At 36.7% G+C, this 23,439-nt stretch overlaps 1 protein-coding gene, 1 long non-coding RNA gene and 1 pseudogene across 4 annotated transcripts; 1 reads left to right on the forward strand and 2 right to left on the reverse strand.

Annotated features, from left to right (window-relative positions):
• Positions 1 to 3,482: 3,482 nt before the first annotated feature.
• tmem63a (transmembrane protein 63A) lies at positions 3,483 to 17,792 on the reverse strand. 2 transcript variants are annotated; one of them, XM_079622794.1, is made up of 24 exons: positions 17,657 to 17,792; positions 16,423 to 16,483; positions 14,570 to 14,731; positions 14,383 to 14,462; positions 14,151 to 14,220; positions 14,040 to 14,077; positions 13,757 to 13,899; positions 12,791 to 12,842; positions 12,592 to 12,700; positions 12,434 to 12,504; positions 11,958 to 12,038; positions 10,373 to 10,499; positions 10,163 to 10,293; positions 9,703 to 9,885; positions 9,429 to 9,582; positions 9,238 to 9,344; positions 9,075 to 9,161; positions 7,901 to 7,960; positions 7,626 to 7,788; positions 7,151 to 7,256; positions 6,909 to 7,076; positions 6,686 to 6,801; positions 6,290 to 6,337; positions 3,483 to 6,186 (listed from the first exon to the last, which is right to left on the reverse strand). In XM_079622794.1, the coding sequence occupies exons 3-24, from the start codon at positions 14,729 to 14,731 to the stop codon at positions 6,049 to 6,051; spliced, it is 2,394 nt and encodes a 797-aa protein (XP_079478920.1). In that variant the 5' UTR covers positions 16,423 to 16,483; positions 17,657 to 17,792; the 3' UTR covers positions 3,483 to 6,048. The 2 variants fall into 2 exon arrangements, with proteins under 2 accessions (XP_079478920.1, XP_079478921.1); XM_079622795.1 differs by lacking the exon at positions 16,423 to 16,483 and having other exon boundaries at positions 3,486 to 6,186.
• A 2,316-nt stretch (positions 17,793 to 20,108) lies between these two features.
• Positions 20,109 to 20,932, reverse strand: LOC307004034 (G-protein coupled receptor family C group 6 member A-like; annotated as a pseudogene). The gene is made up of 4 exons: positions 20,807 to 20,932; positions 20,709 to 20,722; positions 20,551 to 20,637; positions 20,109 to 20,413 (listed from the first exon to the last, which is right to left on the reverse strand). The product of its transcript is annotated as a G-protein coupled receptor family C group 6 member A-like (transcript).
• An 894-nt stretch (positions 20,933 to 21,826) lies between these two features.
• On the forward strand, positions 21,827 to 22,826 carry LOC307003509. The gene is made up of 3 exons (XR_013798731.1): positions 21,827 to 21,933; positions 22,504 to 22,596; positions 22,740 to 22,826. It is a non-coding gene; the product is annotated as an uncharacterized lncRNA (long non-coding RNA).
• The last annotated feature ends 613 nt before the right edge of the window (positions 22,827 to 23,439 follow it).

Here is a 23,439-nt window from a genome sequence, read left to right on the forward strand (position 1 = left end):
GCAGACTTGATTTGAGACAGGAAGGGGAGGATGAGGAGGAGAGGAAGAGAGAAATGAGGGTGGAAAGGAAGTAAAGATGTCTGGATTTCAGTTCTTTGGGCAAGATTTGTCTCATGCTAGTCTCAGTCGCGTGACCGATTAAGAAGGCCTTATAGGTGCAGTAACTTCTGTTTAGGTTTTGCTGCCTGACGTAAATCGACACCTCTGGCATGGATACAAAAGCCAGTGCTATTATTTATATGCTATGTAATTATGTTAAGGAACTTCTCTAACTTTTAGTTTATTTACACCATCTGTAAAATAGGGTCAAATGTACTGTGCTCATATGAAGGAATATTCCATATTGCTTATTCACGGGTGTTTTCCCAGTGTTTTAAATTATGCATTTTATTGTGTTTTAGGGTTACAGAAAATTATTAGTACCTTTTCCATTTTTATTTGGATTTTGTCTTACAGTTCACTATACACTTTCTTTTTTACTGTGGAACCAAAGAGTTACATTAAAAGGGATAGTTCTTCCAAAAATTCGGTAATAATTTACTCACCCACATATTGTTCCCATATGACGTTATTCCCTTCTGCGGAACACAAAAGGAGATGTTTTGAAGAATATTCAGATGATCTTTTTCTGTACAGTCTAAGTGAATGAGATTGTCAAGCTCCAAATGAACAAAATGCGCCATAAGAGGCCATTCACACACACAACACATTTTTCCATTCCACTGCCCTACTTTTGTTTTTCAATGTAAACGCGCTAGACGAATGCGTTTTAACAGTGTGCTCACATCTTTTGCATTTTCTCGTGCAGAGGCGTTCTCATAACACAAAGCTAAAATAATTTCTACTTTTAAAAACACATCTCTAGACCTTGCCACAAAAATGCGTTCTGTGTGAATGAATGGCCCTTAAAAGTAGCCTACTCCACATGACTTTTATGTGCACCATGTTGTAAGATAACATAGGACATCTTCGACATCAGTGCTAATGCCATATTTCCATATACGGAATGATAGGAGTTGAGAGGAAATTAAAACGTTTCAATATGTTCCTCACAAAAAGTGAGACATCTCAGTCATTGTCCTCATTCTGTTTCTTCCACACAAGACAGAAAATCATATTCAATGACATGAAGTTGAGTAAACGATGACCGAGATAAAGTCAGATTTTTTTTTTGGTGAACTATCCCTTTATTCTGCTGATGATCAGATAACGGAGCAAATCCCAATCTGGGAATTCTCCCTCTAATTCTTCAGTTTCTTTTCTCGTTTTTCCCCCTTTTTCTGGCTCGGTTTCTTCGCTGAGTAAACTCTGCAAACCTTTAGAGACGTCTGGCAAGGAAACAAAACTTTGCTATTAGTTTTCCCTTAAAGTTCTGTCTGGGTGAAGTGGAATAAGTTTACCCCCAGGGCTTGGCGTGGGTCTATTACTCTCGGCTCTGAGAACGTTACCTTACGGACCACCAGCGTTGCCATGGGAATAATCCCAGCAGACAAAAGGGAGGGATCAGAAGGGGAAATCAATGCCGTCGGGCTTTGTGGTTGGCTGGCATAGAGATCAGTCATACGTACTCCGGGTCACGAGGTCAGAGGCATCAATCACGGCTTCCGAAAAGAGCGCGCACCATCTGAAAAGAGGAGAGAAGAAGGGAGGAGAGGAGGAAACATCTTCGCCTGTGTTAATGGAGGGATGAATCATCTTTGGGCTATTTCAAGACATCACATACAAATGCAACAATAATTAGTTCCTGTAGTTTGATAGACCAAACGCAGCTGTAGATGAACCATTCAGTGTTGTTGTGTGTGTGTGTGCGCGCGCATGTTCAATTATGACAGAAGAGTTACATGACAGAATCCATATCATGTCCAGTTTACAGGATTAAGAAATAGTGCTTTCTTAAAAAAAGAAAAAAAAGAAAGTAGATTTTGTTTTTTCTCTGTACAAAAGTTACTAAGATGATGATGCCAGGCCATTTGTAAGCGGTTTCTAATGTGTTGCTATGTGGTTGCTCAATTATATACAACTTGCATCTCTTCTCTATGAAACTTTTTGTCATGTGAAAAAAGAGTGTGATTTATCGTTCATATCTGTGGCAAAAACAGCAATGGTTGAGTTACATTGCAAAGTTTATATTTACTATTAAGGGTTTGTTTAAATCCATAATCATGAGGAATAGTAACAGTGATGCTTGTATTAGCAAGCTAAATTAATAAAAATAAAAAAACTGTTACCCTTATTGTAGAGGAGCAATAAGGTTTTTCTAGATTGGCTTTGGCTGCCAACACTTGACTCACTTTATAACCAGAATGCATTGGTCTGGGAGTTTTGCCACCTTGAGGCTCCCAGCAAACACCATTCAGTGAAACTTGACCTGCTCTCGGCAGGTTTCAGTCCATATAAATAATTACTGACATGCTTTATTTGATACAAATGCATCTTTTGTCTGAAGTTGTATATGGGCATTTGCGTCTATTAGAGTTTATCACGGTGTCAAAGACTGTAAATGCTGTTATTTCTAGCTCTCACAGAATGAATTGAAGTTGTAAAACTACATGATTGTGCACATGTGGTTTTACACCAAAATGTGACCTGTAGTGTAAGATCTGTGATGTTTGATTTAAAAGTGTTGTGTATAAAGATCTATTACACACCCAAATACACACATTCAGGAAAAAAATCGTGTTATCAAAATTGACTATTCTTACTGTATTATGGAATCTTGCTATGTTGATTATAAAATGTTGATTATAAATTATTTGTCCATACACATTTTTTATAAATTCATGTGCCCATCTCTTCACTTCTGATGACGTTTTTACTGGCGTGAGAGCGGGGCAATCGGTCACTCACATAAGATTGACCAATAGCAAACCACAACCATCCAATCAAACCCACATGGACAGAATCAAGTCCCACCATATATTTTTCTTATTCGAGAAGCCGTTTCACTCGAACATACATCACAATTGGGAATAAAAGACTATCACAAACTTCCATTTAATGCTGACTTCAACAAAGCTAAAGCTTAAGCTTAACTTGCTTCCAAAGTTTAGATTTTTGTATGTGCAATAAAATATTTGGCCACCTAAAAGTGAACCCCAGCTGTCAACATGATGGTACCCTGCTTTATAAGCTGACTGGAAAAACACTGGAAGAGATCTTCACTATTGTCTGTTATTGCCTAAAAAAAAAAAAAAAAAATGACAGTCATTATATCAGTTTCTGTTCTTCTGGAGTTCTGAACGCTGATCCTGGCGTTTGTAGCAGGTCACTCCGGCCCCAGAGTTTGTGGGCTGCTAATGGTGTTAAAGTAAGACGATTTTGCTCTATCCTGACTAATGAGCTGAAAACCGCAGTCAGGAGAAATGTCAAGTGCGTGTTTAGAGGACGTTCATTCATCCATTTCCAGGAAAATCTAAAGCTTAAGACTATGAGACTCAGTGTACAGAGGTTGAGCCGTTTAAATGATCAGACACTGCAATTCGTTTCTGTTACAATCATATAATTAATACAGAACTAAAACACATGCACAGGAAGTTTATCAACAGTTTCTCTTCATGTACACAATATCTTCCCATTGCATTACAGTAAGGAGAAATATAACTTTTTTTTAGCAAAGCCCTGTTTCTTATTTGATCAGTGTTTTCTAAATAGTCCTTTGACGTAGGAACACTTTTCTTGGTAATTCATTTCTAGTTAACTGCAATTCCTGCAACTAGAATTTGCTCCATGTAAACAGTCCATTTCTGGTATACTTGCAGATATCATGCAAAAGTTACCGGGTTTACAGGCATTATGTGATCAGGACACTTAAGTTGAACTTTACATAGCAAGCGATATATTATCACGCTAGTCTCATGAATGCTAGTATTGAGGCTATACTTTCAAAGCAGTGTTTTATTTTAAGGTTTATGCATTGCCCTGTTTGCTTTATTCTAACTGCCTTACTGTAAATTCAATCTTTACATAATTGTTTTTTTTTTCTCTAGTAATTGACACCACTGCTCTGAGAAGTCCAAGAACAATCAGAAAGCAACAGTGCCACCTAGTGATGAAGCCTTCAAAAAGCCACTTATCAGCCAAATACATTCTACTCATTCTTTAAGACACACACAATTTATGGGGTCCCAGGAAGTAAACCATAAACCATGTTTACGTTGAAATACCCATGTCATTATGCAAATTTGTGTCCTCATAAACCATATATACACAAGAACACACACAAAAAATGGGTCATTATACAATTTAGGGTACATTTCATGTCCTCTGATGATAATTATATTTTTTTCGTGGAAATTTTCGTGACATTTCATATTGTGTCCATTAAGAGACTATAATCTCACACCAATATTTTATGCATCCAGTTTTTCAGTTTGCTTGAAATTGTTTTTGTATCCCTTAAATTACAGTGTTTGCAATGTCCACATTTGAGTGGGTCTCGAGTTCAAAATAATGGATAGAAAATAATTTTCATCCAAATTAAATTTATTTCTACAATCTAAACACCTTAGAAAAATAGATTGAGTTTAAAAAAAATTCTACAATCTAAATACCTTAGAAAAATAGATTGAGTTTAATTTAATTTTCCTTCAAATAAGAAAATATATTAATTTTATTAATGTCCGCAAATATTATGTCAACTATGTTACTACCTAAACACCCCCTGATAACTAAAAAATGGTTATCCCAAAACCATGTGACCAGCATCATGTGATGTCCTTTTCTTCTGCTGTAGATATTTTGAACACATTATGGTAAATATCCTCTTAATTTTGTATACACATTATCTCCAATTACCTATTATCAAGGAGTATATGAATTGCCTGTCAGTGTCAACTATGTTGAGTACGCGGTTATAATTTTCTATATTTCTATATTTGATTTTATTTCAAATAAATATTAAAATGTTAGGTTAACCTGATCAAGAAAAACATTTGGTTGGCCATACAAGGCCTGCCATTGAAACTATGAGGCATAATGTCATTGTCAACTATGTTTTGACAGATTTTTTACATTTTAAATATTTAGACTGCTGCTTTTGATATTATTTCAGGGTATAGTTACATCCACATGAACTGGAGTTTTTCTTAGAGAAATTCTTAAAAGTATGTTCAAATAATCTCTGTACATATGGCAGACTAGACCAAAAACATTTAATATTTAAGTAATTTGAAGTGTAGCACTTAACCAGTGTACATAGTGGCATATAGTTTGTTTGTTATATAGTTGACAAACTCGTCGCCAGGGAAAACCTTGTTTTTTGTAATATCAAAATGGTGTTTAATGATCAAGCTTTGCAAAAATAACTTATAAAATATAAAAACTAATACAAATATATAAACTGAAACCAATAGCTGTTTTATTGAGAAAGCATATTGTTTTTACACTTGTTTGCTGATGTGAATTGTACCCTAAATTATAGAATGACCAATGAAAAGGCCACTGAGCCATGAGCTCAATATATCAAATATATTAACATATGTATATAAATCTTAGCTTTAAACATAAAACATTAAGAATGACAATCAATATGTAAGCACACTCTACTCTCTCTCTCTCTCTCTCTCTCTCTCTCTCTCACGCACGCACGCACACACTAATTTACACACACAAATTACAGTTATAAAGTGTGTTAAGTTGTTTCCAACAAGGCACAAGTGCCATGATTCAAGTGTTCATGTGCGCTTTGATATGCTCAAGTTATATATTTGTACTCCTTGGCAAGTGCTCATTGGCGAAGTTGCTTTTGTAATGTAGAAATGTATGGACAGCGTGTTTGAGTGGCAATTTAGAAAAGAGTTTTTTCTTTGGTGAGAAGAAATGGATTCCCAAAAAGCTCTTTTGCATTTGTTATATGGCAGTTTATGATTAAATGTTCCTCATTGTTCTTAGTGTGTATGAAAAAAAAAACAATGAAAAAAGCTTGAGAGTGATTGTTTTTCAAAAGTATTTCCCCTCCATCTCCACACTGACCTCCAACCGCCAATATGGCAAGAACCATTTCCTCCAAAAGGCAGTTGGATCAGTCTACATGTAGACTGATAATTGTTGTTAGATAGAGTCTGGACAGTCTTCCTCAGTGCTGAGGAAGGGTGGGCTTGTGTCTGTCGTGCCGTAGGATTGCCGAGTGCTGCACTCATCAGACGACTCGGACGACGCGTCTGGGTTCAGAACTTTAGGAAGATACGCCTACGTAGAGTAAGAAAGATGGAGAGAGAGATTTTGGTCATTACGAAATCTATCAATTGAAAACAAAATGTGTGAATGTTTATTGTAAAAATGTGAAACTTGCCGAAGCAGATGAGCATGTTGATGCAGTGTCTTCATCTTCCTCCTTAATCTGAATCACAGACATACACAATTACATTTATGCATTTAGCAGATGCTTTTATCCAAAGCGACTTACAGTAGAGGATCATAGGCAATACATATATAGCCAACTATATTTATGCGTACAATGCCAGTTTCATAAGAAATCTGGATTTGGAAACAGAGAAGAGTTGAAATGTAGTAGAGGAATTTTGCGTGTGTGTGTGTGTGTGTGTGTGTGTGTGTGTGTGTAAGCGGTTTAAATTATCATGATTTAAATTGGGGTGGTTAAATCATACCTATTAAATTATGGTACAATTATAACAATAGTGGCATTGTAAAGTCGGACAAAACTCTGATACAGAACAATGCAGCTTACGTTGTAGTTGTGGGGACTGAGGTATTTGAAGTGTCCAAAGCAAGTGTAGCTTATACAGATAAAGATGGTGACGCACAGAACCACTAGTGTGAACAGTGACGTGACTGCCATGAAGCCTGTGAGAAGTCAACATATAAAACACACACTATGAATCAAATAAAATAATACAATAAACAAAATGCCTGAAAAACACTGATTTAATCAGCCAACTAGTGGACGTTACCTGTCCTGAGCACAGAGAAAAAATAAAGCCACATCAGGCATATGATTGGTGCAGCCAACGCTTGATTGACAGCTCCCAGGTGAACTTGCCGGTCAAGGCGGGCGGGCAGGTAAGCGAAGTACAGGTTGTGTTTGTCCACCAGGTGTTTCAGCAACAAGTACAGCAGACCTGCAATTGACTATGTTAATGTAATGTTACACACACTAATAATGTGTACAAGGCCTTGAGAAAAGAAATCAGACCGAAAGGGACGATGACAGGGCAGGTGATGCTGTACGCCATGATGACCGTGAACACACACAGAGTCCATCCGTACATTGCGCCGTACTGAAACTCGTACGCCTGATTCTGCAGAGACAAGATTACAAGTGGATCAGAAACACATTCCTGTAAATTCTATTCAAATCAGTTTCAAGGGATAATCCGGCTTATTTTCTACCTAATGCCTATACAGCTTATTGGTAATGTCAATGCTCAATTCAAATTAAAGTATAATAATCAATAAAAAATACGGATGGTTAAAAATACTTCTTTATTTTTTTTTATGACACTTTGGTTTCATAAGAACAATTGAAAAATAATTAAATACTCAACACACAAAGATCTTGTAACATTATATTTTGAAAAGAGACCAGGATACTTTAAGCAAACAACTTAATACTAAAATGGATAGAAAAAGTTCCAAATAATTTGTGAAAGATCGAAAGTCAGAGCAACCTGTTTAACATATTTCCTCTCAGCAGCCGAATGTGCGAGTCCCAGACGCACGATGTAGAGCAGTAACCCTGGCAACCGCAGCAGCTCCATGCCTGTGCCCACCAGAGCCGCTGTGATCACGTAATTTACAAAGAACGCCCCCTGATCAGGTAAAAACACACACCTGAGACAGACAAAGAGAGGAGCCGGGAAGCCAAGCCATTGTTTTTTAGGTGCATGCCACAAAACGAGTAAATCATTCTGATTTGAGCGAATAAAATCACAAGTATACTCACTCAAACCTCAGCTTTCCCACAGACTCCTTATCAAACAACCAGCGGAAAAACACGTCCAGACTGAGTGGAAAGAGAGCACATCTGTATACTATACATGCTCACTTTGGGAACATTTTAGACCCACTATACACTAATCAAGATGGTCTGATTTATGGTCATTTCATTGTGGGTTAAATTTAGCCCATTGATCACATGTGGTTGCTGTTTTTTAGGACAAGGTTAACAATAAAACCGACTAATCCACAACAGAGCAAACTATTAAATTTGTATTAAAGCTCCACGTTATAAGCTCATGTTTGCTGTGCTTGTAGGGCTGCAAAATTTGGCAAAAAAATTGTGATTATATGTCAATATGATTGTAATAATAATAAAATAAATATTAAACAAAATTGGTAATATTAATATTGAACTATTTCACTGTGAAAAAAAAGTATTTAGGAAAACTAATAATCCTAATATTACTACTACTAATAATAATAATAATATTAATTAAAATAACAATAATAAATAATAATAGTAATTTGAAAACACTGAATCATGAGCTGCTCACATGTAAATGAACAGTGTTGCGCTTCACTCTGAAAAAGGTTGCTCATATGCTTATTTAAAGGGGCTATATGCAGAATTCAGAAACCCTTGTCATTAGCGACACAGGTGGCCATTAAGTGAACTGCAGCAAACCATCGTGCTCGCACTCATGCACACATAACGTGCAAGTGACTGAACATGAATCAATACCCCGAAATACTCAAAGTGAAATTATTTTTCATTGTTTGCTTAGAACTAACTAACTAAATTATTTGCTTTCTTCCTTAGAACATAGTACAGCTCATTATCTTAAACATTGTATAAACATTCATTCCATGTGTCATTGAACGGTAGGGAGGCTCCCGGGAGTGCATGGCACGCAAATGTTCCCAGGAAGTCCTTCACATAAAAATCAGTCTACAGACTTTCATTAGACAACCTAGGAAGTCAGGGAAGTCTCGTTTTTTTAATTTTCATTACATGAAAATTCTTACATATAGCCCCTTTTATTAAATAATTTCAATCATGTCAATCAATCATCACATTTCACAATTAATTAATTGTGCAGCCCTAACCCTCAACCTAGTTTAGTTTACAGTAAAAGTGTGTGTATAGAAATGTGGAGAAAGATTTAAAGAGCTCTTACCTGGTGAGGCCCAGTGACGGCAAAATCAACACCATGAAGATCAGAAATGTGTAGAGCTTGTACATCATGCTCATATTCTCACTAGACCTACACAGACAGACATGCATGCATTATTGAGTGAACATGTTTGACTTTGAGTGTGTGTTTCTGTGTTGATGTCTACCTGGTCCAGTGAGATTCTGCCAGTGTAGAGTAATACACTATAGTGGGCAACAGGGCAGAGAAGGTCCACAGTAGAAGAGTGGGGAAGAACTGGCTGATAACGGCACTCTACAAAAACAACAAACAGTCTTCACACCACTGAACTCCATCCATGTGCACACATCATTATAAGTGCTGTGTTCAGTCACATACGTTCAGATAGTGAATGGGCTTGGTGACATTAAACTTGTCCATGGTGGTGATGATGATGGAGGGTGTTGTGAGGAAGAAGAGGAGGAAGAAGAGTGCAACATTCAGAAGCACACAGCGTAGCCACCAACGCCACCCACGTAATGACAAATTCTCCCTGAAAGAGACAGAAGGTGAGATTATGATAAGCACAATTGTGAATTGGTATTATATTGTCTATAACAAGCAGGTTGTAATATTAAAGATCTTGTTTCAAAAAAGGCATAATAGGACATACCAGTAAATATTATGAGGATGAGGAGCGTAATACACTTTCCATTTGTGCACACTCAGCTCTGCACTCTTAGAGGACGGCTGAGGCTCTCGGCCACACCCACACTTGATTCCCACACCCATTTCTTCTCCGGCCACACCCCTTGCCCCGCCTCCACACTCTAGAGCATTGAAATCTTTCAGAATACTGTCAGGAAAGACAAAGGACATACGTTTAAAACCCACGTGAGCTGAAATTATACTGGAAAATACAAGAAAATGCTTCTGTCTAAAATTATATTCATAAACAAGATTTCTTTGAACCGATCCACGATCTTAGGGATTATTTTCATGGAGATAATCGTAAATCATTCTGCCTTATATTCTGGTAAAAACAATCTAAAACAAACTTATAAGCCAGCATAATTATTGTGCATAGTTTCTTTAAATAGGTTTGCAGTTGAGTCTGAGTGTGAATCACTTACTAAGCGGCCATGTACTCATTTTGCAGGGTGACAAATGCCATGCCCAGAGGATACAGCCTACTCAGCTTTAGTTTATCTTCCTCCTCAAGCAGAGCAGCTTCTTGTGAGCTGTAGAAATCTATAGCATCAACCTACACACAAACACACACATTATTTAGATGCCCAAATCTTGGTCAAAACAAGGCCACTGCTAATGATGGTCGTACTCACCTTTTCACACCCCTCACAGTGGCAGCAGCAGCACAGGTGGCTGCATGGGCGCGGGTTGATGAGCTCACGTTGTCCCTGGCGATCGAGTATCTTACGGTAATGCTGCAGGTTGTTTTCTGCCCGTTTTCTGTTACAAAATATTACAACAACAAAAATACACAAACCAAAAAGTTAATGCTAGAACTTTTAATATAATACTAAAATATTAATGATCATACACCAGGGTTATTACATTTGACTAAAATAAAACCATTTAATAAAATCTAAAAGCTAGTAGCAAAAGAAGCCTCGCCAATTTTCATTTAGTTTAACTTGATGTAGTAAAATAAATACCAAGAAGTTCTGTCATGTAACTCTAGATGGAGCAGGCTGATGGATCCTTACGCGATCTTCTAACAATTACATAATTTACTACATGGCACAAGCTGATTGGTTTCAGTTTCATCTGCGGCCAATGAGCTTGCTGCTTAACATTTAAATAGTTGGTCAGTGTTTGCAGTTCCTCTGAAACCCTCCACCTCCCCCTGTATAGATCTGCTACAGGTAATTTCATTTATGCTATTTGTGCAGCAGCAGTAGATGCTCACAGCAGCGTGTAGTCATGTATGGATTGGCAGAAGCAGAAGTCTCTGTACTTGCTCTGCAGCAGCACAATAATCAACAGCAGCCGCAATAAGGGCTTAAAAAAAATCTGTTTACTCTGAGCAGAATCAGTATTTTTACATTACAGTTCCGAAAATGGTTCGATTTTTTTTTTTGTCAATACTTTATACCAGAACTTGAACAGAACTGTATACTAGAGCTTGTGATCAAACCCCGTAACTCCGGCAGATCCTCAAACTGTTGTCAAAACCTCATACGGTATAGCTCCATCTGCTTCAATCGTGAATGAAGTGCTGCACAATTTTGAGACAGTCTCTGCTTGTTTGCAGTGCAAGGGTAAATAAAGAACTGGTTCTTTGAAACTGGTTCTTCACAAAGTTTGCAATGGCTAATGTTTTATGTATTTGAGGAACTGAGAAGAGAGTCAGTCTGGTATTTGCCCGTCTAATCATAGTAATCATAGTAGATTTTTGCCAAATGTATTAAACAACATGCAAAACTGAGCACCCACACACAATCAGCTTTGTAACCTGTAAGAAGTTGAGAACATGATGCATGAACAAAATGCATCATTTAAATTCATGATTGGGTGACTGCCAAATTAAAATATTAAACAGAACGGTAAAATAATGTTATGAACCAGTTAATGGTCATTTCAAATTAGGGTTTCTTTTCATAACGATTAAACTATTCATATCTATTCTGCCAAGAATAAATACATTAACATTTCCATATCCATTACCATGTCAAACTCTTCCGAGAATTGCCATGATAGAACTAAAACTAAATTTATTACATATTTAAATGACAAAAATACACAACAAAATGACTAACTTCAACAGAATTTAAAATGGAAAATATGAAAAATAAAAAATATAATTGTATCTCAATGATACTAAAATAACACTATTGTCTGTGAGAGTATGTCCTATAAGATATTTGGGCAACTACAAATAATATTTGGTCAAATTGTCATTCTCACCTGTTTCTGTCCAGGTCAATCAGTTTAGCAACATCATAACACAAGTTAACTTCAGTCACTTGACAGGTAGGGTATGCCTCCCTGAAAACAAATATACATCAAGACATGTTAATACCTTAAAAGTTAACTGAGTGATTTCCGCATCAGTGGCACCAAGCAGAATTGCAAAAATAATGATAATTTTCTCAAACACATCCCCTGTCTACCGTTGCTCAGACAAACAGGTACTACTGACCCAACTCAAGCCATTGTTTGAACCAATCGTCGCTCAAATGAACATTCCATTTGCTGCCAAAATTCTATCATTATTATTATTTAAGTATAATCCATAACTAATGTTAATCATTACTGTGCTTGAACAAATGCTGACCATGCCTTTGAGATCCAATAGCAATAGCATGGAGATGTGATGTACAGTAAAAGATGTCTGGATAAATGGCTAAAAATGAAGAGATTGGAAAAGTCATCCCACTTACACAAAGTGAGTTTTTATACTCTCATCGCTGGCTGCAGTGGGTACAGACCTCACAAACAGGGTGTTTCTGGCCTATGGAAAAATAAACCAGGGTTAGACTGACACTAACCAGCATGTATGTATGTGTGTGTGAGAGAAAGAAATGTCAGGATGGCTTACTATCTCTCTCTTGGTTCCCTTCATTTTAGAGGTGTGGCGTCTCAGCAGGGCCACCGTGATCATGAGATATAGAACTGCAAATACAGTGTGCAGCCAAAGCAGCTTATCCCTGCGAAGACATCATATAAAATACAGTTCAAATAGACACACACACACAGATGCCTACAGTCATATGTGCATAGACACATACGGTACATACCCCTGCTTAAGATTCCCTATGGTGGTTCTCCCGAAACTGTATGGATCATTGCCTGGAACACAGTTATATGTCAGTCTTTTTACCTTCAGCAGAGACTGATACATATGACTAAGAAAAGGAATTTTTAAATATTTCATATGATGACATTATGTGAAATTATAAACCACTACCACCCTCCGAAACCTGGTGAGGGGCCAAAAAATCCAACATATTTAGGCATCATAATAACAGTGCCTGTCCCAAACAGAAGGCAGCAAAATTATGCCATATGAAAAGAAAGAAAATGTTGTCCAAAAATAAAGAACAATTCAATCCAATACAAGAAAAATTAAATATGTTTGTCTTCATTCAGCTTTTTAAATAAATAAATAAAACAAGTATTTTATTATTTTTGAAGACAAATATTAGATTTTTGCAACCATTATATTATATTAAAAATATATAAAAATGAATGCCCTTTCATCTTGAATAAATAAAGAAAAGAAAGAACAGAATCTAGAACACTGTCATGATTACATTTTATATTTCAAATCGGTAAGAAAATATTACAATGCAGTATCACAAATAAAAGCATGCTTAATGAAATGTATTTTTCAAGCTTGTCTATGAGCATTTTCAAGTCCTATCAATAATAGTATCACAAATTATTATACTATATTATAATTTAAAAATATATATTAAATAAATATATAAATCATCATATTATATTAATTAAATTCACAAATATAGACATTTTTATATAAAAATGTCAAAAACATATTTTGGACTACAGTCACCCTATTTCTCCTATTAAGTTTTCTAATTCAGCATCTCTGTTATTAGTCAAATCCCTGCCTTAAAGAGTAGCTGAGTACCTCTCTGGACAGTGAACAGTGAGGCAGCTCACTCAGGTTTATAGCCAAGCTACTGTATGAAGCATTCTTGAGACCATATTGAATTTTTTTTGTAATTGCATGAGCGAGCTACCCAGCAGGTCCCCGGACAGGTTGACTGGTAGGATGACGGACACAGACAGCACACAGATGAGCAAGAGCAGGGTGACCAAGTGCTTCTGAAATGACAGATAATGTACTGCATCCACCCCACATCTCTCCTGGACTGTAGTCTCACTGCACACACACACACACAGATCAGTTTCACTTCTCCGTTTATTTCATTAAGGCCCATGTGCACTTCCCTATTTAAATTAGGAATAAGTGACAATATCAACAGGCAAAAGCTTTCCGGGTATAAACATAACAGCACTTACTCCATATTGACGATAAAGGTGACCCAAGAGCAGCAACCCTACAGGAAATGAGGAAGATGTTGATGATGTCATGAATTATGTCATAATGAAGATGATGTGTTCTAAACTCACCTTCTCGTAGTCCGGCTCCTCAATGGATATGGATGAGGTCATTCTACGGTAATGCCGTTTACTGTAGTCTCTGAAACGGCAACAATGGTTTTATAATAATGTTTTACAAATACTAATATTGGCTAGTTTAAAGCTTCATTTCACAATACATTTTTACATACTATGTTCTCTAGAGTAACAGTATGGCACTGTATGTTTCCGTTGCAACTAGTACTGCCTTCATGTCACGTACCCTTCAGTCTCTGTAACAAGAGCGAGTCTCCCATAATCCCACAGTCTCCTTCTAATCACAGTGAAGGCCAATAGCAGCACCTGCAGGATGATACACAGCGTTATGTGGTTTGATTGGTTGGTGCAGATGTAATTGGATGGCGCTAACAGCGCAAGTCAATTGAATCCCAACTTACTACATAACTTACCAGGAAGACTATAAAATCGAGCAGCAGAACGATGGGCACACCTCCGAAATTCACCCCCTTCAGCACAGTGCTCTGCGTGGCACTGAAACAGCTACTGTTGTCCACATGGGCAGTGCCATTATCCACCGGCACGGAGAGCTGCCCCCACCACGTGGAGGCCATCTGGAGGAGAAACAGATACAAATTATACAAGGATTTCTTTTCAGGGCACACAAACAGCTTTTTTTGCAGCCTCTGAAAAGCTCTGTTTCGGTGGCACATATGCCATCAACATCCCAGGTGACTATTATTTGTTTGTTTGTTCTCCTTCATTTATACAGACAAGTCCGTTTCTTATTTACAATGACCCATGGCAGGGAAAGAAACGTCATCCTGCAATTTTGTCCGGAGGGTATAATTGTTTTCATGACCCTAAAAGTTTCATTAAACCATCATTAAATATGAGGGAAGAACAAAAAACTAAACTTGGTTAAGGTACTTATCTGACAAAATTATTTGGCAAAAAACAGGTTTCCTACAGGTTTGATTTTACTCTGCAAAAAAAAAAAAAATCATCATAGAAAAAAAAAAAAAGCTCACAGGAAAAAGCATATATTGACTACAACATAATCAGTTATTAATATTTCATTGGTTCTTTCTTGTTTTTGCATGCGTTCATAATTTCTTAGTATGACAGCCTGGCCAAAAATTATGTCCACAGTTTCATTGCGTTATTACAAATAAAACAATTGACTCCAAACACAACTATGTAATAGGATTACAAATATTTTAACTCATTTCTATTAATATTTAAATAAAGGTTGAAGATGTCAATTTTCCAAGTCCGGACATGAATTTTGGCCACTGCTGTACATACATTACATTCAGAGACATATACAAAAACACACAACAAAATATTTTTAGTAAAAAAAAAAAGTTTAGATAGTTCAGCTATCTAAAACAATAGCAGCAGTTGTTCAGAGCACTAATGACCAATTTTGTAAAATATTAAACAAATATATGCATACATTTTCTGTAAACTATTCCAGTCAGTAGAGCAGCAAAATTAAAAAGCAGAACAATAGGAGCTTTTTCTTCTAGGAACATTGAGAAGATTACTTCATCTAGTGTGGATCGTTACAGGTTGGCTTCGAACACTATTTTGAAGGTAAGCTGGTGTAAATCGGAAAACAAAGTTCTAAAAATTAATATACAGTATACCAACTATATTATTACACTATGAATAGATCACAGCATTTCCATCTCATTCTCAGTCATGCCATCACTGGTACTGCCACATGAGATTCCATTCAGTGTTGTGAATGGCAAATCAGTGCAAGGACGTGAAATATCACATGCATTTCAGTTCAAACTCTAAGGGGAGTCCTTTATAACTTTAAATTGCAAACAAACCAGAATTACACAATGGTCTGGATCAGGGGTTTTCAAACCTGTCCTGAGATTTGAAAACCCCTTGGTCTAGATCACATGACTATGTTCCATTCACACCAAAAAAAAGGTTTGGAGGGCTTTGTAAACATGATAATACTGTAAAGTGCTGTAAATTGTGGATTACTGGTGACTGTATTGATGATAAACGTTTGAACCTTGTGTTGTCATTTGATATCACAATGATTCAATGTAGGCTACTGCCATTATATGCTACAAGAATGTGCTATTTAAGACAGGATCATAATATAACCGCTGACTGCACAAAATAGCATAATCATAGTCTAACCACTTTTTCACTCCACCCTGTGTCTGTGGGCTCCTAGCCTCCTACAGATCCTCTTCTGCTTTTAGATAAAAAAAAATTAACTTGGTCAGGTGACTCATGTTTAAATTATGGAATATAATCATATCTCATTACATACTGCTCTGCGTTTTCACTGTCCGGTGGTCATGCATAAGAGTTTTACTCACTCTGAAGTGGCTCTGAAAAAAAAAAAACAGATTAACAAAACAGATTGTGTTACATAAAACATAAAAAAAAAAAAAAAAAAAATCAAGACAATCAAGACAATGAAATAGAGTTAAGATATTAAGTCAAAATCAAGTGAGTTTATGCTTAAAAATAGGAAAAATATCTGTCAGTGAGGTAAGAAAAATCTTGTTTTTCCCTTTGAATTAAATTTTTGTTTTGTTTTAATCAAAATAAGAGTGTATCTTGATTTTAAGAATGTTTAGATATTGGTACTGGAAAACAAGACAAAATTACTAAATGAAAAAATATATAATGTAGCTACCTCCAAAACAATTTACAGTAACAAGTCACACTCCTACAGTATGTGTCAAATAACAAAGACAGAAGTGAGAAATTCTTTGGTTTACAATGTGTCTGAGTGAACTTTGAAATCCCACCAATGTGAAAGCAAAACACATTTCAGCAGAGATTTAATTTTAGAAACATAATTTCTCCTAATGTAAGGATGAATGATTCTACCTGTTACTTTCTACTTCTCTTAAGATCAGTTACATTAACTTATCATAGGCCTGGTTTCACAGACATAGCTTAGATAGAGCCAGGATTAAGCCTAAATTCATTTAGTACATTTCAATAGTTTTTGTAAACATGCCTTAGAAAAAGACAATGTGCATCTTGAGACAAAACAATGGCACCGACATATTTTAAGATGTCAATTTAGTTAAGACAGTTCAAACATGCATTTTAGTCTAGACTAGGCTTGTCTGTGAAACCGGGGAATAGTGTAGGCCTATTAGTGTTATGCCATAGTTTAGCAACACTTTGCATGACTGAAAACTTCTTTATGATGTGGAAACTTACTGTTGCCAAACTGACAGCTGATGTCAGAACTGTCATAGCTAGACGCTGGTTGAGTAACTTATAAAGCCAAAAACGGGTAGCATTATTACTAACTAGCAACTAAACTAAATCTAGTTAGACTCATGTTAGCATGTAAACGCACCTTATTATAAACACACACCAAAACAAACAAAAACGTGCCACTAAACTCATACATCGACATGCTGTGAGTGACGCGTATACAGAACATCTGTATAACGGCTGGACAAACTTACCTTCATTAACCGAACGCTTAAGTGGCTCTTTCTCCACTTTGGTAAATATGTTATGAAACAAAAACATACCTCGGTTGAATTTTTCCGCTTCTGGGTAGTCCAAAAACGGTCGGATTGTCAACTGAGCTGAGATTAAACTACGAAACTTTACAATGACTCATATCCGCACATGCGCAGATACACTCATCTCCGCCCAGTGTCCCATTACAACACTGGTACAAAAGCACACTTTTATTTTATTGTTTATTAATTATCATTGTATAGAATTCAAATTTTCATCGTCACAATTCAAAATAAACCTGGAAAATTTAATAAATTATTTAATGAAATATGAATCAAAAGCACATCATAAAAGTCCCGCAGTGCAGAGAAAGATTGCATTAAGAAATATGATAAATACATTTAAAATAAAAATTAAGTAATCATAAATAAAATAATAGTATTGTATCCATTCACAAGTATAATAACTATGACTAGGCATTCTCTAAGTCTAATGTGATGATATTAAGTCAATTGATCAAATTGATAATTTAGTGATTGCTGGCAATGAAGTGTTGTTTCTTTCAGCTCCAGAGAGACCAAATGAAATAGAACAAAATAAGAGAAATCTTAATTTTTAAAATATTCAAAATCTAAAACCGATAGATGGGAGAAACAATACCCAAAGATAAATATGTAAAAGTAGCAATGAAAAATAGTATCAGTGGTGAAATAAAATATGCAACATGCTATGTGCAACGCAAGGTAAATGCATTATTTATCCAACCATGTTATCAGATTGCTTTCAGGTGTTGAAAATAGGCAAAAAAATTCCAAACAGTGTCTGATTTAATTGGTGCATCCACACATTTGGCTTAAATAGATTATCCCAGCCCTGGAGGAGGGGGAGAGAGAGATGAAGAGAGTCTTTGAGCCTTTACAGTGAATCCCAAGTGATTGACAGGGCGGCTATATCCGTCCAATATCATCCAGCTCACGTTCTCATTCCCCTCTGCGTGGCCCTCTGCGACACCATCTGACGCAGGAATTAACCCCCGCTGCAGGCTGGAGAAGGGCGACAGGTTCCCTAATCAGCGGCTGATTGCGGCGGCGGCGCTCGGGGAGAGAGCTGTGGTGATTGGGGGTATGGAGGCTTTGATTGTTTTCAGTCAGCCTGACAGCTGAGGAATACTGCTTCTAATCAGTGTAGTCAAGAAACTGGCATGAGTGGCAAATGAACAGTCAAAGTCTACACATACACACACTCTCATTCAGATGTTTGCTTGGTTAGACTACTGTAAACACACTAAATAGAGTGTGCAGCATTAATCTTCTTTCTTTGCTGTAGGCCTACATTTCACTTACAACTCACAGACTGGAGATTATTCTAGAGTAGAGTAACTTTTTATTTATTTAAACAATGGTCAAATTGCAACAGAGGTAGACCAGTTTTACCAGTAAATGGAAATGAGCCCTATAAAAGGAATATTGTATCATATTTTGTTCTGTCATGTGTAAATGGCTTTTACTGCACCCATTGATTTCTCTTCAATAGATGTTTACCTATAAATGAATGGTGTTTGTGGAATAATGGTGTCTGCTATTGCTTAAACAGTGTTATGTGTCTTGCCAGGTCTGCGCAACAAAACTAGCAATGGCCAATGAGCGAGCGCAATGACCACAAACACAAAATATGCCTTTCCCCAAATTACATATCCAGTCAATGTTATGCAAAATTAAAACCACTATCATAGTGATCACGCAACTTGACATCTAGCTGCAGTTTTATCATTTAGAATATAAAATATTTCAATACAAGCATTCCAGTCAAATATGATTTATACAATATGTGGGGGGAATCAACCTGCGGCAACAGTTAAAAAGTTTCCCAATTCCACAGGAAAACCACAGACTTGTCAACCCTGTTTTTGCCTAAAAACATTTCAAAAGGAGCAATAAAGCACAGTTGCAAACAAAAGTGGTTGCATTTTATTTAATGTTCTGCCAGAGGTAGGTGGAGAGTTACCATATATGATAGGAATACACAAAATGAAATTCTCGAATAAGATCAAATCTGGTATCAGACACTTACTGATGATGTTTTTTCACCCAATTTCTGTATCCGTCATTCAGGAAACACATGCTATTGTTGATCATGCAGCGCTTCACAGTCTTCAGTCACAGTGTCACCACATCTTTCTGAGGTATCCCAAATTGCCTCTTCCCAAATGTTGACCTCATAGGTATCCAATTCTCCAGATTTGCTGAATTGATGCATATCATTAAACCTAGGTTTTGCCAAGGCCTCATTTAGCTGGAAAATATAACAATATATTTGCTTTTGAATATTTGTTATTTGAGTTTACCGAGAATAACAGAGGTGATTACTTAGGCTACTTCAGAGCGTTGGATATCAAAGCCTCCACAGCAGGTTTTTCAGGAACGGATGTCTTTAACAACATTAGCGACAGACTTCACAGCCAGCCCTATGCTAAACACTGAACAAAGGTATATAGCTTTCATCAGGGTTACCCTTATTTCTTCAGGGCTTTTTTTTTAACTCGCCTCTTAGTAAGTGCTGCAGGATGGTGTTGTTTGGATGTGAATCTGGGTTTAGATAAAGATTATTCAGGTACTTTATGAAATGAGAGTAGTATCCTGAAAAAATGTTTATTCCAAGAATCCAACCTCATTCAGGGGAAGGTTGTTTAGCACTTCGACTGACTCAGCCCAACTATCACCAGCGATCCAGAAACGTCCAGATGCTCTGGGAGTGAGTTCCTCAAACAAAGAAAACATGTGGTGAGGTTTGGCAAAGGACACAATGACATTAACTCTTGGGGTGCTCTCGATTTGTTTGAAAGTTTCATTGAGTCAAGAAAATCAGGTAACACGACACAGTAAAACAGTAATTTTTTGGATTTTGGTGTGCGCCTCAAGATGATCTGTGGCGTAGCATCCAAAATCTCCATCTGTGGTTATACCTGGTGGTCATCATCCATCACAGTCCTCTTGAATATCGGAAAACAGGTTTTATTGCTCAAAACCCCAGCTGTTGAACCATAACTTATCTGTGATCATAATAAGAACATTGAAAAAAGTTTTTAAATATGGCATTCTGAAACCATTAAATAAAACATACCTGTGGCATAAACCCTATGAGAAACCGCACCATTGTGATGGAAACCTCTGAATGGTACTCTCCTATTAGAGTCTAAAACATTGAATTGCCACCAGAACTTTTGTCATTGAAGACATCAGTGTTGCAGTGCAGTGTCACATCAGAGCAGGTGTCTAGATCTTGTAGCCAAATGTGAGATTTTTCAACATGGAGGAGTTGGAGATGGCCTCCACCGCTTCAATCATCAGGGATTGAATCAGGTAAAACTGTCAGAAAGAACAAGAAGGGCTCAGAATCCAGCTTATGGATGGATGGATGGATTGATTGATTGATTGATTGATTACCAAATTGGCTAAATGCTAGTGCTACATTGATGGTTGTATAGAAATATTTCTTACTCTGAAGAACAGCAATTGATTTAACACATGCACACACACAATGACATCAAGTTTGTAATCGCATCAACTGATCGTCCCATACACTGCTGAGTCACTCTGACCAAAGACACAATGTCACAATATCAGACATAAAGACAAAACAGGCCAACATAAACCATATAGCTTCTGTTTGAAACCTGCTATTTGCATTTCATTTTACCAGTTCATTTGAACAATCCATTTTTCATTTATTCAGAATGCCTAGCCGATTTAAATGAACGGTATAAGAACAGGTCAGCAAGGATTCAAAGGAAGGAGGAAGATCAGTTAACAGGGTTTTCTCTTTATTTATCATGAGCTTAATGATATGTTCAATCTTTTTACATAATTGGGGAAAAAAATACAGTAAAAATAAGGGATATTTACCCTGAACATCACGTCTTTTATGTCTCATCTCAAGCTGACACTTTTCCTTGGAAAGTATACTCACTTAAAAAACCTGCGAAGTAATGGAAAAACGCTACTCATGTGGTATCAACATATTGATGTGTACGTTTAGGGGTCATTGCTGTGGTGGATACGACGTTGAGAGACAGTCGTAGCAGGCCTAATTGGTGTAAAAAATTATAATAATAAAAAACTTCTGTGGGGGAAACAAACTTCAGTGGAAGTAGATGTCGACGCTACTACTAATACTCACCACTAGAGAGCAGCACTGCACATACATTTCCCAGCCCTCGTCCCCAAAAACTGTGAAGAACTCGATATTTATTCCTCGACAGTGAAGCCTTATTATGTCCTGTATATTTGCCAGTTTATGCCAGTCTTGGCATGTTTGCTATATAATGCTTCTTATTTTGATCCTGTCTGTAAGTAGGCTATCATTGTACAATTCTATCAACTGTATCATCACAATGTAACCGTTTATTAGCCACTTGCATTATTTGAGTGTCTAATTATGAGTTATAGAAGCCGTCTCATCCAGTGTTATCCTTCAATATGTGTATTTCAGTTAGTGTTTCTGTTTTTAATGTTTATAACGTGTGACATTTTGACAGTTGCTCCGTCAGAAACCTCCCCTCCCCTTCTGAATAACCTTGCCAGATTACCATACAATTATCATATCATTACAATCTCATTATCATATTGGAGTCAATGGTAGTGGGTTTAAAATCGTTCTGTTTGTCATTTCATTCTACACTATTCACATTTCTATATAGCCTACCTTAACTGGACATTAGGCTATTTTGTCTAATCATATTTTAAAGAGCACTGATGTATAAATGGACATCTGATCTGTTTATTGCCGCTGGTTACTTAAGGAAGTGGTTTAATAATATCAGGGTCTATGTGTGGGTGTTAGGCCATCCAAGTGTATTAAACACCAGCAGGTGATCTGATATCTCTTCAGTGTGATAATTACTTCTCGTTGTCCACAGAAATCAGCTGAAATCCACACTGTGACGGACCTAATCTGCAACTCTTTCCTGGATACAGTGAATCTACCTGGAAAACCGCAAATCAATCATCCCGTATCCTCCTCTCAAAGTTACATGCGATTCATATAGCCTACATAGATCATCTAAAGGGGTTTCATTTTTGGTGCTTCCCTCTCTCTCTCTCTCTATTCTCCATTACAATATTAAAGAGAGTTTTACTTAAGCTTCTCTTCAAGGGTGGTCGTGAACTGAAATTTTCCCCAAAGTGCTCTAATCCATCACAAGGACAACACCAGGCCGACCATCCATGCATCATTTTAGAGGATGAGGGAGGGCTGTGGGTGGGACGGAGAGAGCGAGGCAGCGCGGTGAGCTTTAGAATATCATAATCTAAACGCTGGTTTTAATTTGTCATAATAAATGAGAAACCCCACTCCCCTGCAGAGACATGTGCCTTTCTTTGGGTTGTTAAAGGCCTTTTCTGCATGCTGAGTGTGTTTGACCACAAATGCATATCAATAGCTTGTATCCTATTCCTAATTTATTGTTTATGCTTATTATTTTCATGCAACGCAATCATAACTATTGCTATTGCTTATATTTAGAGTTATGGATTTAAACACCACTATCCCCAAAAGTGGCTTTTTGAAGAGACTTGTTACTTTTCTAGACAATCTGACTTTGACACATAGGAAAAATAGATACTTTAGAGATTTATGTCATAATAGAATGTCATAGAGACCCATTGTGAAAAAGAAGTGCACTTAATTGTATTGAATGTGCACTTGTAGTTTAGTTTAGTTTAGTTTAGTTTATTTAAAAGTTTGACAAGGCAGGATATTGAAGGACAAAACCCTGAAATGTATCAAACAGAACACATAGGCCTACTCAGAACAACCTTATGTACCTAATTTAAAATTTTAAAATTTAAATAGA

The sequence above is a fragment of the Phoxinus phoxinus genome (assembly GCF_949152265.1).
Source record: "Phoxinus phoxinus genome assembly, chromosome: 9".
Classification (NCBI taxonomy): Eukaryota; Metazoa; Chordata; class Actinopteri; order Cypriniformes; family Leuciscidae; genus Phoxinus; species Phoxinus phoxinus.

What these genes read in the sequence shown, in the direction of transcription:
- tmem63a (XM_079622794.1), bottom strand. Translation starts at nt 14,731, where the DNA reads ATGGCCTCCACGTGGTGGGGGCAGCTCTCCGTGCCGGTGGATAATGGC. An exon ending in ACCTTTATCGTCAATATGGA is followed by an intron (nt 13,900 to 14,039) that starts GTAAGTGCTGTT and finishes GTGTGTGTGCAG; the next exon opens with TGAGACTACAGTCCAGGAGA. An exon ending in CAACATGCTCATCTGCTTCG is followed by an intron (nt 6,187 to 6,289) that starts GCAAGTTTCACA and finishes TACTCTACGTAG; the next exon opens with GCGTATCTTCCTAAAGTTCT.